Consider the following 16370-nt stretch of genomic DNA (forward strand, 5'->3'; position numbering starts at 1 on the left):
ACAGAGAAATTAAATTACATTACATTACATTCATTTAGCCGACGCTTTTATTCGAAGTGACTTACAATAAGTGCTTTAACGTAGGAAATCAGGAGAACTACTAGTCATCAGAGGTCATAAGTGCATCTTCTCTCTAAGCAAGCATCTAAGAGCAAAACCAGTGCTAAAATAAAAGTGCAAGAGATTTTTTTTTAAATGAGTGAATACAATATGTGCTAAGAACAAGTAACCGGGCAGTAGTTCTTGAGGAGCTGAGTTTTCAAACTACCCCTAAAGATGGGCAGCAACTCCGCCATCCTGACATCAGTGGGGAGTTCATTCCGCCATTGTGGGGCCAGGACAGAAAAGAGCCGTGACCGGGTTGGTCGGCAGCAGGGGCCTCTGAGCGACAGGGCAACCAGGCGTCCCAAAGCAGCAGAGCGAAGAGGTTGGGCGGGGGGTGCAGGGCTTGAAACCAGTCAAGGGGGGGTGCCAGTTGTTCCAATGGAAGCTAATCTTTCTAGGAGGATGTTGTGTGAGATGGTATCAAAGGGTGCACTGAGATCAAGGAGGACAAGTATGGTTAAGAACCCAGAGTCAGCTGCCATGAAAAAATCATTAGTGATTTTCACCAAGGCTGCCTCCGTACTGTGCATGGACCGAAAACCAGACTGGAATTGTTCAAACAGATTGTTATTAGTCAAGTGAGCGTGTACCTGAGATGTGACTGTTCTTTCAAGTGTTTTAGAAAAGGTAAATTTAGAAATGGTAAATTTGAGATTGGGCAAAAATTATTCAAATTGTTGGGGTCTGCACCAGGTTTTGTGAGTATTGGAGTTATAGCAGCTGTTTTGAGAGATGAGGGAACAAGACCAGAGGTAAGGGAGGAATGTATGATATAAGTTATTAAAGAGGATAGAGAAGGTAGACAGGCTTTTACTAAATGAGTAGGAAGGGGGTCTAAATGACAGGTAGATGATTTGGATTTGCGAATAAGACCAGATATTTCTGCAACAGTTGGGAGTTTAAGAAGGTAGTGAAGAACAGAGGGGAACATAGAAGGGTGAATAAGATGAACTGTATGCAGTATTGTTTGACGAGGTCAATTGCTGATGAACATTTTCAATTTTGGCAATAAAAAAGGTCATGAAGGCGTTACATTGAGCAACTGAATACAGGTGAGGTGTAAGAGTGTCTGGTGGCTGTAAAATATTGTTTACCATGGAAAACAGGGTTCTAGTGTTCCCTTCACCTGATCTAATTAAATTTGCGTAATAAGATGATTTAGCTGTGGACAGCGCTTCCTTATAATGAACTATGTGGTCATTATACATGTTTTTATGAACAACAAGGCCAGTTTTCGTATAAAGGCATTCCAGGCAACAGCCTTTAGCTTTAAACTGGGTTTTTAAAAGAGCAAGATTGTTTAAAAGACTATAAAGGCCATTGTTGTAATGAGAGACCAGTTTGCCTGGGTTGGATGAATTGTCTTTGCTGAGGAGGTTATCAGTTCCACTAGTAAGATCAGATAAATAAATATTAATGTTACGGAACGAGATGGAGCGTTACAAACGTGTTTTGAATACAGTTAAAATAACATCGCAAGACACTAACTTGTGGTCGGAAATGGGCAAATCAGATGCATTGCAGTTAAGAGGAGTTACACCAGAGCAGCAAATCATATCAGGTATGTGTGCTTTGGAGTGCATAGGAAAATCAACATATTGTTGTAATCCAAAACAGTCCAGGCATAATGTAAATTCCCTTGTGATAGTACTGTGGATATTGTCCACAGTACTCTGAGACTGTAATTTACCTACCGGGATGATTAAAGTATATCAAAATCAAATCAAAATACATCAGTGTGCTGATATTATCAGCCGATATGAGCTAATTGCAGATAAATCGGCATCGGTGTTTATAACGGCCGATAAATGACAACACATTAAGACTGGATGCAACATTTGTGTGTGTATTGCTTTAAGACCGGGTGCAATGTACACGTGTCTCCCTTTAGATTTAGATATGATGTGAGAGCGTTTTAGATGATGTAATTTTCAAGATATGTTTCTAAAGTTGCGCTTCAGAAAGTAACAATGGCTGACAACCTGAGCGAGTACCACCAAGTCTCCTTGTCTTTCTTCTGTCCAGATGACACACCAAGTACCTTCCTATCTTTCTCACTCACCACTCACTCTTAGCACTTATTGTATTCACTCATTAAAAAAAAAAAAATCTCTTGGGCTTTTACTTTAGCACCGGTTTTGCTCTTAGATGCTTGTTTAGATGCACTTATGGCCTCTGATGATGAGTAGTTCTCCTGATCTCCTATTTTAAATGATGCACTTACTGTAAGTCGCTTTGGATAAAAGCATTAGCTAAATGACTGTAATATAATGTAATTGTCCATGTGTATATTAAAATCACCCATCCCAGCAACATTACATTAGGAGACAAAGAAAGTTAAAAGGTTAGAAAAACAGAAAGTTCGTTTAAGAAATTGTTATTGGGCTTCGGCGGTCGATAAACAGTGGCTAGTCTGGTAGGATTTGGCCCATTGATTTTGTAGGGCAAAGGACTCAAATGAAACATGCACAGGCACAGTTATGGAAGACACGTTCCACTTTCCACTGTAAAGTATCGCAACCCCCCCCCCTCCCCGCCGGGGTCACGGGATTTGCAGGTGGACACAAACCCAGGAGGAATAGTTTGATTAAACTGTGAGAAGTAATTTGGTTGTTGCCACATCTCAGTCAAGCATAGAAAATCAAACATACGATCATTCAGCAGATCATGAAGTAGGAGTCCCTTGTTGGTTAGTGAGTGAATGTTAAATTATCTGACAGAGAGGTTATTTTTTTCGGTTTTGATGCTAGCCGACCTGGCTAGGTTAGCTGTGCACTGTGGTCAACAGTCTGTGGGGATTTTCTTGAGGGACGAGGAAGGGAAGACCCGAAGGATCAGTATCATAGTCTCTGCTGTCAGAAGCATCTAGAGCTGCATAAGCTTCCTGGGCTTTGCCCTCAAGTACACTCTGGATAAGTAACGTCCATCTATTCTCAGGCCATTCCAGCTCTTTGGCAATGTTCTCAAAAGCGTCAAAGAAAGAGCCCACATCATCCTAATTAAATTGTGGCATGAGTCTCCAACAGCTGGAAACAGCAAAACAAGTTTCGTGCTTACGTTGTAAGTCACTGTTGTTCACTTTAAGCTTCTCTTGCTCTAATGTCAGCTTTGCTAAGTCAAGCTGAAACAGCCCCCCCCCCTCGCTCTGCTCTTTCATATACGTGATCTTTTAGGTGCAACACTGAAATCAGGGTCTCCAAATCTCTGGCTTTTTAGTCTCTGGAGTGACATCTACCTCACAATACCCCGCAACTCCTTGCGCCCAAAATCACCCCCACAAGACTCCTCTACGTTGAACGTTGCCGTGGTTATTGTTATCAAATTCTCAAATAAATTAATAAATAAATAAATAATAGGCTAACCAAAAGAGACTCTCACAAAATTACCTTGAAGGTAACTATTACCAAATAGCCTTACCGACAAAACGTATAACCTGCAACAAGAGGTAGCTCATAGGTCACTATATTCCCAGAAACTGATATGAACAGACCGCGCACACACAGCGCTCACAACGTTACTCGCAGACCACAAACCAATACACTGCAGTACACACCAGCAAAACACCTGCCACCATTAGCTAAGTAGCTACCAGCTAACCAGCCAAACCAACCTGCTATCAACCTGTAGACCTATAGCCCCGTTTTTAACATCAACACTCACGATGCATGCATTCACTAACTTACCTTCTAGCTAGCTAGCTTAGTTTTACACACATATGCAACCACCTGTTTTAAGTGAGAAGTCAGCACCGTGCCGCTATTCTGCACCTAGCTGTATGTCCGCGGCCTACTTCTAAACCTAGCAACACGCGGCTTTTCCTGAGCCCAATCCAACTCAACTGTGTCTCGTCTCACAAACACAATGCTTGGATGTAACTCACTCACTGACATTTAACTGCTAACCGGTTTATCGAACATGAATATACATTAATCTTTGAACAAAAGAGTGCCCCTGACTAGTCGGGTTAAGGGTTAAGGACGCAATACTAGTCCTAACCTGGAGTGTGTAAAAAAGAGGAAAAACGAGGGAAGAAACGAAAGAAGGACTGATTTCCAACACTGAGCAGTAGCCAGGAGGTGGGCTAGCTTACCGAGGTAGCAGGCTAGCAGTTAGCAGGTCCCTCTGACACGGCCTCGCCATATGGGTCTCAGCTCCCGTAAGCGGCGGACTCCATCTTGGCAAGTCAGTTCAGTTTAGTTGATGGTGTTGAGCCGGAAAGGTGTGGACTTGTAGTGTCCTTAACAGCGTGTTCAAAGTGGCGTATCCTGAGGCGTATGCATGCAAACTGCCGCCATTAGCTAACTCCAGGGGACGCACCTGCGCCTCGCAGTGACGCCATCTTATAAACACTGCTTAACCACCCCCCCAATCATTTCTCAATGAAAACCAGCCCAAGTATGTAAGAAAGGGAAGAGGGAAAAGGGCAAATATACCCCCCATCACTCCTAACACTTGTCTTGTCTCGTCTTGGCCTGCCCTATCTTGTCCTGTCCTATCTTGTCTTGTCCTGCTCTGCCCTATCTTGTCCTGTCCTATCTTGTCTTGTCCTGCTCTGCCCTGTCTTGTTTTGTAGGCTTATTTAAATGTCATTACCCTCAGTAGGCTTATTCCACCCTTGAGGAAGGCATTTGATATAAATCACTCCATTTGATAAAAAGTAAATACATCTGACGGATCCCCAGCAAGTTTATTTTATCAATTGTATACACAGACACCCCCCACCCACCCACACACACCCACACCCACACGTACAACGTATGCCACACAAGTGTCCTCTGGATACCACTTTCACCTTTAAACTTGTTTTCTCAGAGCTCTGAAACGTCATTCATCTAAATGCTAAAGGAGAACACAACTAAACTCATAGTCCGTGTGTGTGTGTGTGTGTGTGTGTGTGTGTGTGTGTGTGTGTGTGTGTGTGTGTGTGTGTGTGTGACTTACTCTACTGTCTTGCTCCATGCTGGTGGGTCACTCATGGTCATGAAGACGCAGTTGGACAGGATGGTGACCATGATGAACATACTGAATAATGTTGGCACGTTAAGGAAAGAGGGTTTCACTTCTTCTCTGCTGGGTAGTACAATAGTCAACACTGGTGTACCTACGGTAAAGTGATCACTGGTGGTGTTTCCTCAGTGGGGAATCGTCAGAACCGATGTGGGTTTCTGAGAAGGCCTTGGATTTGTCAAATGCATTATTTATTCCCCTACTCTGTCATTAATATTATTTATATTTTTTATTTCTTCAAGATCATTTTTATCAAAATCAAATGACAAATGAAAGAAATAAAGCTAGAGCATTGTGGTGCCTTCCATCTGTTTGCAAGGAAAGCCAGTTAGGATTTCTTTTTACCAAGGTTATGGGTGAAAAAGAAGGGTTGCTGGGGTGGGCAGGCTCGGTGTGATTTTTGAGAAGGCACTGCTCATTCAAAGCCAATGACGAAATATTTTAGAGCGGTAGTAAAATAAACCAACCAGTATCCAAATTAAACGAGGTCATGATCATTTGATATCTAAGTACCACCAGCTAGAAGGCAAAATCATACATGACTGTGTGACCGCCAATCACGTAACAAGAGAAACTGGCAGGCGTTGGTAAACATCTGATCACAAGGGGCCACGCATATCAATAGCTCTGACAACGACTCCTAGAGGATAAATTCTGAGTCTCATCACCTGCCAGTCAGACTAGCTTGGTCTAGTCAGAATGGCACGAACTGAGGAAGCCTCTTGGATGAGAGGCGAAACGTCTTCACGGATATATACCAAGTCCAATTGCACTCGATTCAACTCCTTTGGATAACCATGACCTGGATGAACATTCACAGAGATATTCTCCGTGATATTCTCCAGTGTGAGAGGTGTGATGAAGGTGTCTGGCTGGGAGAGCTGGCCTTGCCTAGCCTTGACTGTGTTTTTAGTGTTGTCGTGTGGAGTGCGGGGAGGTGTGATGAAGGTGTCTGGCTGGGAGAGCTGGCCTTGGCTAGCCTTGACTGTGTTTTTAGTGTTGTCGTGTGGAGTGCGGGGAGGTGTGATGAAGGTGTCTGGCTGGGAGAGCTGGCCTTGCCTAGCCTTGACTGTGTCTTTAGTGTTGTCGTGTGGAGTGCGGGGAGGTGTGATGAAGGTGTCTGGCTGGGAGAGCTGGCCTTGGCTAGCCTTGACTGTGTTTTTAGTGTTGTCGTGTGGAGTGCGGGGAGGTGTGATGAAGGTGTCTGGCTGGGAGAGCTGGCCTTGGCTAGCCTTGACTGTGTCTTTAGTGTTGTCGTGTGGAGTGCGGGGAGGTGTGATGAAGGTGTCTGGCTGGGAGAGCTGGCCTTGCCTAGCCTTCACTGTGTTTTTAGTGTTGTCGTGTGGAGTGCGGGGAGGTGTGATGAAGGTGTCTGGCTGGGAGAGCTGGCCTTGGCTAGCCTTGACTGTGTTTTTAGTGTTGTCGTGTGGAGTGCGGGGAGGTGTGATGAAGGTGTCTGGCTGGGAGAGCTGGCCTTGCCTAGCCTTCACTGTGTTTTTAGTGTTGTCGTGTGGAGTGCGGGGAGGTGTGATGAAGGTGTCTGGCTGGGAGAGCTGGCCTTGGCTAGCCTTGACTGTGTCTTTAGTGTTGTCGTGTGGAGTGCGGGGAGGTGTGATGAAGGTGTCTGGCTGGGAGAGCTGGCCTTGGCTAGCCTTGACTGTGTTTTTAGTGTTGCCGTGTGGAGTGCGGGGAGGTGTGATGAAGGTGTCTGGCTGGGAGAGCTGGCCTTGGCTAGCCTTGACTGTGTTTTTAGTGTTGTCGTGTGGAGTGCGGGGAGGTGTGATGAAGGTGTCTGGCTGGGAGAGCTGGCCTTGCCTAGCCTTGACTGTGTCTTTAGTGTTGTCGTGTGGAGTGCGGGGAGGTGTGATGAAGGTGTCTGGCTGGGAGAGCTGGCCTTGGCTAGCCTTCACTGTGTTTTTAGTGTTGTCGTGTGGAGTGCGGGGAGGTGTGATGAAGGTGTCTGGCTGGGAGAGCTGGCCTTGCCTAGCCTTCACTGTGTTTTTAGTGTTGTCGTGTGGAGTGCGGGGAGGTGTGATGAAGGTGTCTGGCTGGGAGAGCTGGCCTTGCCTAGCCTTGACTGTGTCTTTAGTGTTGTCGTGTGGAGTGCGGGGAGGTGTGATGAAGGTGTCTGGCTGGGAGAGCTGGCCTTGCCTAGCCTTGACTGTGTCTTTAGTGTTGTCGTGTGGAGTGCGGGGAGGTGTGATGAAGGTGTCTGGCTGGGAGAGCTGGCCTTGGCTAGCCTTCACTGTGTTTTTAGTGTTGTCGTGTGGAGTGCGGGGAGGTGTGATGAAGGTGTCTGGCTGGGAGAGCTGGCCTTGCCTAGCCTTCACTGTGTTTTTAGTGTTGTCGTGTGGAGTGCGGGGAGGTGTGATGAAGGTGTCTGGCTGGGAGAGCTGGCCTTGCCTAGCCTTGACTGTGTCTTTAGTGTTGTCGTGTGGAGTGCGGGGAGGTGTGATGAAGGTGTCTGGCTGGGAGAGCTGGCCTTGGCTAGCCTTCACTGTGTTTTTAGTGTTGTCGTGTGGAGTGCGGGGAGGTGTGATGAAGGTGTCTGGCTGGGAGAGCTGGCCTTGCCTAGCCTTGACTGTGTTTTTAGTGTTGTCGTGTGGAGTGCGGGGAGGTATGATGAAGGTGTCTGGCTGGGAGAGCTGGCCTTGGCTAGCCTTCACTGTGTTTTTAGTGTTGTCGTGTGGAGTGCGGGGAGGTGTGATGAAGGTGTCTGGCTGGGAGAGCTGGCCTTGGCTAGCCTTGACTGTGTTTTTAGTGTTGTCGTGTTGAGTGCGGGGAGGTGTGATGAAGGTGCCTGGCTGGGAGAGCTGGCCTTGGCTAGCCTTGACTGTGTTTTTAGTGTTGTCGTGTGGAGTGCGGGGAGGTGTGATGAAGGTGTCTGGCTGGGAGAGCTGGCCTTGGCTAGCCTTGACTGTGTTTTTAGTGTTGTCGTGTGGAGTGCGGGGAGGTGTGATGAAGGTGTCTGGCTGGGAGAGCTGGCCTTGGCTAGCCTTCACTGTGTTTTTAGTGTTGTCGTGTGGAGTGCGGGGAGGTGTGATGAAGGTGTCTGGCTGGGAGAGCTGGCCTTGCCTAGCCTTGACTGTGTCTTTAGTGTTGTCGTGTGGAGTGCGGGGAGGTGTGATGAAGGTGTCTGGCTGGGAGAGCTGGCCTTGGCTAGCCTTCATTGTGTTTTTAGTGTTGTCGTGTGGAGTGCGGGGAGGTGTGATGAAGGTGTCTGGCTGGGAGAGCTGGCCTTGCCTAGCCTTGACTGTGTTTATAGTGTTGTCGTGTGGAGTGCGGGGAGGTGTGATGAAGGTGTCTGGCTGGGAGAGCTGGCCTTGCCTAGCCTTGACTGTGTTTTTAGTGTTGTCGTGTGGAGTGCGGGGAGGTGTGATGAAGGTGTCTGGCTGGGAGAGCTGGCCTTGGCTAGCCTTGACTGTGTTTTTAGTGTTGTCGTGTGGAGTGCGGGGAGGTGTGATGAAGGTGTCTGGCTGGGAGAGCTGGCCTTGGCTAGCCTTGACTGTGTTTTTAGTGTTGTCGTGTGGAGTGCGGGGAGGTGTGATGAAGGTGTCTGGCTGGGAGAGCTGGCCTTGGCTAGCCTTCACTGTGTTTTTAGTGTTGTCGTGTGGAGTGCGGGGAGGTGTGATGAAGGTGTCTGGCTGGGAGAGCTGGCCTTGCCTAGCCTTGACTGTGTTTATAGTGTTGTCGTGTGGAGTGCGGGGAGGTGTGATGAAGGTGTCTGGCTGGGAGAGCTGGCCTTGCCTAGCCTTCACTGTGTTTTTAGTGTTGTCGTGTGGAGTGCGGGGAGGTGTGATGAAGGTGTCTGGCTGGGAGAGCTGGCCTTGGCTAGCCTTGACTGTGTTTTTAGTGTTGTCGTGTTGAGTGCGGGGAGGTGTGATGAGGGTGTCTGGCTGGGAGAGCTGGCCTTGCCTAGCCTTGACTGTGTTTTTAGTGTTGTCGTGTGGAGTGCGGGGAGGTGTGATGAAGGTGTCTGGCTGGGAGAGCTGGCCTTGCCTAGCCTTGACTGTGTTTTTAGTGTTGTCGTGTGGAGTGCGGGGAGGTGTGATGAAGGTGTCTGGCTGGGAGAGCTGGCCTTGGCTAGCCTTGACTGTGTTTTTAGTGTTGTCGTGTGAAGTGCGGGGAGGTGTGATGAAGGTGTCTGGCTGGGAGAGCTGGCCTTGGCTAGCCTTCACTGTGTTTTTAGTGTTGTCGTGTGGAGTGCGGGGAGGTGTGATGAAGGTGTCTGGCTGGGAGAGCTGGCGTTGGATAAGCTGAGGGAGCCTGGTCTGCTGCGTCCTGTAGGCCCAAGGAGCTTGGCCCTGTGTGGAGCTGTGCCCAAAGAGGAAATGCAGAGGGCGGTCTGACAGGACGCTGAAGCGGGGCAGGCTAAGCTGACTGCTAGCTCATGCAGACCGGCAGTTCCGACAGTCATCCTGGCTGGTTCGTTCTCCTGGTCAGTGATTTTTTTTTTTAGTTTGATATCTGTGTTCTTGTAGTTTTTGGATGTGTTGTTGTCTTTGTCGCACTGCTGGGGGTTGGGGGAAACCATGTTTCATTTCAATTCATGTGTGAAAGTGTATGAAATAACAAGTGTTTCTGATTTTACATGTAGTATATAACGTTTTTTTACCATTTAATATTTATCTCAGCACTTCTTCCACTCTTCACTTCTTTGCACTATTGTATCCAGTTTACAGTTCACAGCAATGGTTTCACCTCTATATAGTCATCCCTTGTGTATACTCCTATAGATTGTTGTGTTGTTATTCTGTGTCAGAACATTGAGAGCCACTAAACTGGAGTGAAATTCCATGTATGTGCAAACAAACATGGTCAAAGAAAGATGATTCTGATTCTGATTAATATTCCAACTTCTGTTGCAACTGTGTACTATACTGCTTCAAATGTGTATTGCCCCCCCAAGGTACCTGAACCTTGTCACACAAAAACATAAATATAAATATATAAATTTGCTCCTTATTTGTTGAGCACTTTCCCTACTGTTGCGTGTCTCATTTAATGAAGTTAAATACACACACACACACATTATATATATATATATATATATATATATATATATATATATATATATATATATACGTACACACACACACTTCCATCAAATTGTGTTTATATATACACACACACACACACACACACACACATCAATCAACTGTGTGTGTGTGTGTGTGTATATATGGAAGAGCAGTGTAAGGATATGGTCGTGAAAATCAGATGAAGATATTCGTAGACTGGGATGAGTTTTGTGCGATACAACTTGATTGTGATGTTGGGATGTAAGTTGACCTGAGTGAGGTAGGTTTCTCACATGTTCGTGCCATGATCAGGACGCGGGCGCCCACCTGTGTGTCACCAGGGCGTGTTGCACAGAGCAGGAAAAAGGATATGAGTGAATGAGGATCTTGATGGCTGTTTGTCTGATGATGCTGAATGGCGTGAGGAGGTAACAGGCTGGCTCAGCATTAAACCTGTAGATGATGTTTCCTTTCGTGATCACTATGAATGTCTGTGGGGAGAGAAAGACACTCACAGCTTAATGCAGCCACGCATGAATACAGTAACATGCTTGTTGCTGTACTTGCTAGGTTTAATACAACTTTAATTTTAATTTTTAACACGTGACGTTCTTTAAACGGTTGTCTCTAAAGCTACACGTGTGCATTACACCTCTTTTTGAATGTCCCTGTTAGACCCACATATGTCTGTTTTGCTGTTGTCATCTCTACAGCGGCATGTCTAGCATTCAACACACAATATCGTCCCACACACAAGAATCACCAACAAATCAATGACACTTTCACCACACATCCCAACCGGACACCCCCAACTGCAACTGCCGTGTGAACAACTCCCGCCCCCTAGAGAGAAAATGCCAGACGAAGGTTGGTATCTACCACGCTACGGTGACGAGAGAGGACGACAAAATAGAGACACACGTGGTCTAACAGAGGGACATTCAAAAAGAGGTTTAATGCACACGTGTAGCTTTAGAAACAACCGTTTAAAGAATGTCACATGTTTAAGCCCTTATATTTGGTCATTGGCGGACAGAAACATTAATTATTCAATCACCTGGAAAATCCTCTCAAAGAACAAAACCTATTCTCCCAGCAGTAAAATGTGTAAGCTGTGTCTACCTGACACATACTCTATCATCTGCAAACCACAAATGTCCACACTGAACAACAGCAATGAATTGGCCAGCAGTTGCACACATAGATAGAAGCACCTGTTTGGTAATTATAAATAAATCATGACAACAGACAAATACCCCCCCACTGGGCCGTTAGCAATCACGTGTTTTTGATTTTGAATGTCGCACCTCTCCCTTCCCCACTGGACGTTGTGCACGTGATGTGCATGACGAGGCAGTAGATGGTGTGTTCTCTACCCACTAGCTTTACTGACAGCGGCTGATTGTTTATGGCATAAACAGGCTTGTACTGTCTCATACAGAATTTACTTCACTCACTGGATTATAGATATACACACACACACACACACACACACACACACACACACACACACACACACACACACACACACACACACACACACACACACACACACACACATATATGTTATATAAACTTAGCACAGAAAGTAAGGAAATGTGTGTTTGGTAGATGATGTCTTTGGTGTAACGATGCCTCTTGGCAGTAAATCTTCTATCAGGCAGCTGATGGTCAGCACCTGGGGTACCAGAAGCTCAACACAAGAGTCAATAGCAACATTAGAATAAGCTGCTTGGCATTGGCAGAGAAGATCTGGCAAATGTCTCATGGGCACAACCCACATACTCAGCTCTGCTGCTCATCCCACAAATGCATGTTCCTTACACATGTGGCGCCATTTAAAAGGCAAGTAAACAGGCTTTCCAACGCTATAAGGTTTACTGCCAAGAAGCATCGTTACAACAAAGACACACTCGACCAAACACACATTTCCTTACTTTCTGTGCTAAGTATATATATATAAAAAACAAGTCATATATATATATATATATATATATATATATATATATATATATATATGTGTGTGTGTGTGTGTGTGTGTGTGTGTGTGTGTGGGGCCGTGCCTATAGTCCCCGGGTCCTATATTCCCCGGGTCCTATGTTCCCCGATCGGGGAACATAGGACCCTTTCGAAAAAAAAGGGTCCCATATTCCCCGTTTTCCCCTAAAAAGGTCCTATAATCCCCGTTGCAATAGACACCGGGGAACATAGAACCCTCTTTTGGAAAAAAGGTCCTATATTCCCCGCTGTTTCCAGGGGAACATAGGACCTTTTTCCAAATAAAGGGTCCTATATTCCCCGCTATTGCCAATCGAGGAGCAAACCGGGGAACTTAGAACCCTTTTTGCAAATTATTTCCTTAACGGGTCCAAAATAATAAAAACTGGGGTCATGGCTGAGATGTAGGCTACGACAATCTATTCCTCCGCTGATTAAATTAGGCCGTATTACCATTGTTGGCTGTTGTATATCGCAGGCCACCTTGAGTGCGTATCCAAATTCGGCCTATAGAGGAGGCTGTAATTTGCTTTATTGTTATTTCTTACCAATATTTACTGCTGTAGGCCTAGTTAGTTGGCTCTCCGGCTCAGCATGGACAGTCGGCAATCAACGCAAGTGTGTCTTGCAGTAGGCCCGCCTACCAGAATAACCAGTAGCCATTTCCACCTTCGCTCAAAGTTCAATTTGCACAGCACTGGACACTTCAGCCACTTTCTTGTTACTTTGCAGTTCGTTTTCCATATTAAATCACTTGGCAGACTTTCTTTCAAAAAGACTTTAATGATGAACTTTTTAGGCAGAGAACTTAGACCAGGACTTGGAATTTAGGACCAGCACAAAGTATCCATCAATGGGGGCCGCCTACCTTACACAATAGGCTAATTGCCTAATAATAATAATATGTGCTTCTCAAAAAACTAAAGGCTTGTGGAGGTGCTAAACCAAAAACATGAATCAAAGACGAACATCAAAGGATGTAAGGTAACACTCACCAAATGGTAAAAAAATAACAGAGGCAGTCCTCTATTTCACCATTTTATTGTTTGGCATCAGTCATTAAGGTTTCTGAAGAAGACCACCCGGCCAAGTAATTGACTGATGCCAAACAATGAAATGGTAAAATAGAGAATTGTGTCTTTTTTTTCATTTGATGAGTGCTACCTTACATCCTTTGATGTTCTTCTTCAATAATAATAATAATAATAATAATAGCCTAATTATAAAAGAGGCCTAATAACAAATAACAATTACAGGCATAATACTATCAATAGTAACACTGATAATAGGCTATTTATAACAAAATGCTTCTAGTAAAAGCTTGGCTGAAAAAGGGTTGGTCTATGGCAGAAGCCCCCCAGAAAAGGCATGGTCTAAAACAAAAATCTCCAAGGCCTAACTAGCCTAACGTTAAGGCTTTTTTCTTCTTCAAAAAAGCAAAATGAGTAGTCCTAGCCCATTAGGCTACTCAACAAAGAGGGGCTAAAACCTCTACTCAGCCTATCTGAAAATGTGATGGCTTACAGCCCTCCAATATGATTCCAAATCTCTGTGACCAGCATCCAGTTGACCCTTGAGCCGCAGGAGACGGGCCTCCAACCTCCTCCACTTGGGCTTCCGCCTTGGGGGAGCATCTCCTCGCTCCGCCATCTCCAGCCTTTCCTCTGCCAGGGTTTGCTGGTCCTTAATGTGGCGCAGAAACATCCAAAGGGATGGGTGGCGCACTTGGACCGCATCATTTAGAGTGCGATGATAAGCTACAAAAACAAAAACAAGAGGTTAATCATGTAAACTGTTAAAGAAATGTGAATATGCTGAACATGTTGACAGTGGCTTGATAAACATGAATGCATAATACAGCTTTAGGAGTGTAGGCCTTTGTGTGATGTAGACCTCCAAAAATTATGCTGGATTGTGTTAAACTAATTTTTAAAATGAAAGTTAAACACATAGCCTATGGTGAATTCCACAGCTAATTGATGGAAACAATGTAGATTCATCAAGCTTTAAGAGTATCCAAAGCAATGGTTGACTGTGAGTCCTACACCGATGCTATATTATTTTTTTAAATAATGATACAAATAATCGACTAAAACAGTATAGCCTAATTTACACAACCATAATCATACAATTGGCCTACGTTATCATAGCCTGCACGCTTCTGTGGTGTCGCATGAAAATGTTAAGCGTGTTATGGGCCACACATCAAAAATAAAGTCTGTTCGCTGATTATTCAATAAATCAGAAAATAAGTCTTAGTCACTTACACTCAACGTGGTTGTTGGTCCTTTGCTCCATGTTGCGTGCATAGACGTTCCACATTGGATGTGGGAAGAGGGCTCCATCGTGGACGTATGTGTTCCCGACATACTGCAGGAAGTCATGCAGCTCTGGATGGTCCCGCTGGACGCGCCTCGTGTCTGGGTGGTGAACGAGCAGGGCGAAGTTGCCTTGAACTGTGTCCAATGCTAGGTGGCCGAATGCCATCACCTTGCGGATGACTGCTGCCAACTGAAGGTCATCCCGGAATGCAGTAGTCAGTCCAAGTCTTTGCACCCTCTTCCACAGGGCTTGACTGAAATGGAAGTAGCATCCACTCACTTGTGCCCTTTGAAGTTCTGTTTCCAGCGCATTGATAAGCGCCTGTTCAAAGTCGCATATGACCTTTTGAGGTGCCCAGTGGTGCTGCGTAATCCTCCTGGTTTCCCGTTTGATGCAATCGAGCACCTGCCGGTAGTGCCCAATTGTGCGCTGGCCCATCAGCGCACGCACAAGAGGGATAACGAAGCCATGCATGTTTCCAAGTACTGTAAAAACTTGGTTGAAGGGGCGAGGGCACGTTCTGAACGTTGCATCCATATATACGGTTCCACAGCCTCGCAGCTCCCTGATGTTTCCCTCTGTGGCAAACACAGCGATAGCCCACTCGTTGTCTTGGTGCAGGAGGAACTGTTCCCTGTCCCATGTTTCAGCCCATGCACCTTCGATGACGACATCCTCAAGTGTAGCTGGAATCGGGGGTGTGACTGCTGCGCGTGCTCTGGCCATAACAGTCCTTACAGACTGGAATCCTTGTGGTGGTGGTCTGTCGCCGCCACCTTGGATTTGACGTTGCCGATGCTGCAGGACCCTTTGCGCATTATAGATCCTTCTGATTGGGACTTTTGGCTCCCTCGCAACTTCTGCAATCACCCGCTGTCGGAATTCTGCACAGTGCACCATTTCTCCGTCAGGGGGATGCACGTGTTCCCCAACATCGTGCACAATAATGTTAGCATCCACGACCTCCACTTCAAATCTATTTGTGATCAGTGGCACTCTACAGTTCCACCTCCAGCACCTCCATCTAATGGTGTCTTGATTGGTGCGGTGCTTCTGATATCTGAAGTTCTCATGTACCAATACTTTGCCCCCTCGATCACCATCCATAACTATCGCCATTGTTTGTCTTCTTGTAGGCTAGTAAGCACATGACAGTGAGTCCACGAGTTATCGCCGATATGCAATATGTGTTTTGTGATTCAGCTTTAGCGTTGTTGATTAGCCTTTCATTCATATTTTGTCAAAAAGGCGTATTCATTAGCCTAGGCCCATGTCCCGTTATTTCTGTAGCATACAGCATCTTAGAATATTAAGAGACCAGGCAGATATTGATATTATTTTATTGTTATTACCATGCTATATTAGCCTACTTTATAATTATAAATATTTCAATTATCCAATTTTTAGCATTTCTAATATAAGGCTATATTGTTATTATTATTATCATCATCATCATCATTATTATTATTATTATTATTATTATTAGGCTATTATTATTATTATTGTCATTATTATTATGTTATTATTATTATTATTATTATTATTATCAATACAATTATGATGCTTAAAGGGCCTTACTGAGCAGATGGTTTCTATCTAATATCTGTCAGATGCTTTTCCCATTAAGCTGGTGTGGTTATAATGGGAACGACGGCTTTCTAGCGAACATAGAAGAAGTGGGTCGGAATTGGCCTATCGTCGATATCAGCCAGTTTACGCAGGAGTCTATCCTTGGTACAATGCACTAGACCTCTGGGAGATGGACTGCTGAGGACGGAACACAACATGTATACTCAGCTCCCAGCACTTCTCGCACAATGTGCTACTCATACGCTGAGTTGGCGGCACCCGGGATCGAACTCACGACCTTGCGATCCATAGGCGAGAGCTCTACCGACTAAGTTACGCCCGGGTACA

General features: G+C 45.5%; 1 protein-coding gene across 1 annotated transcript in view; it reads right to left on the minus strand.

The window, feature by feature from the left end:
- LOC130119126 (sodium channel protein type 4 subunit alpha B-like) overlaps positions 1 to 16370 on the minus strand; it is a 256811-nt gene that overhangs the window by 203141 nt on the left and 37300 nt on the right. Inside the window, exons 3-4 of the mRNA XM_056287542.1 lie at positions 10506 to 10624; positions 5047 to 5136 (exon numbers count right to left, since the gene is read on the minus strand). Coding sequence (XP_056143517.1) covers positions 5047 to 5136; positions 10506 to 10624 — 209 coding nt within the window. The remainder of the gene's footprint in view (positions 1 to 5046; positions 5137 to 10505; positions 10625 to 16370) is intronic.

The sequence above is a fragment of the Lampris incognitus genome, chromosome 10, assembly GCF_029633865.1.
Source record: "Lampris incognitus isolate fLamInc1 chromosome 10, fLamInc1.hap2, whole genome shotgun sequence".
Taxonomy (NCBI): Eukaryota; Metazoa; Chordata; class Actinopteri; order Lampriformes; family Lampridae; genus Lampris; species Lampris incognitus.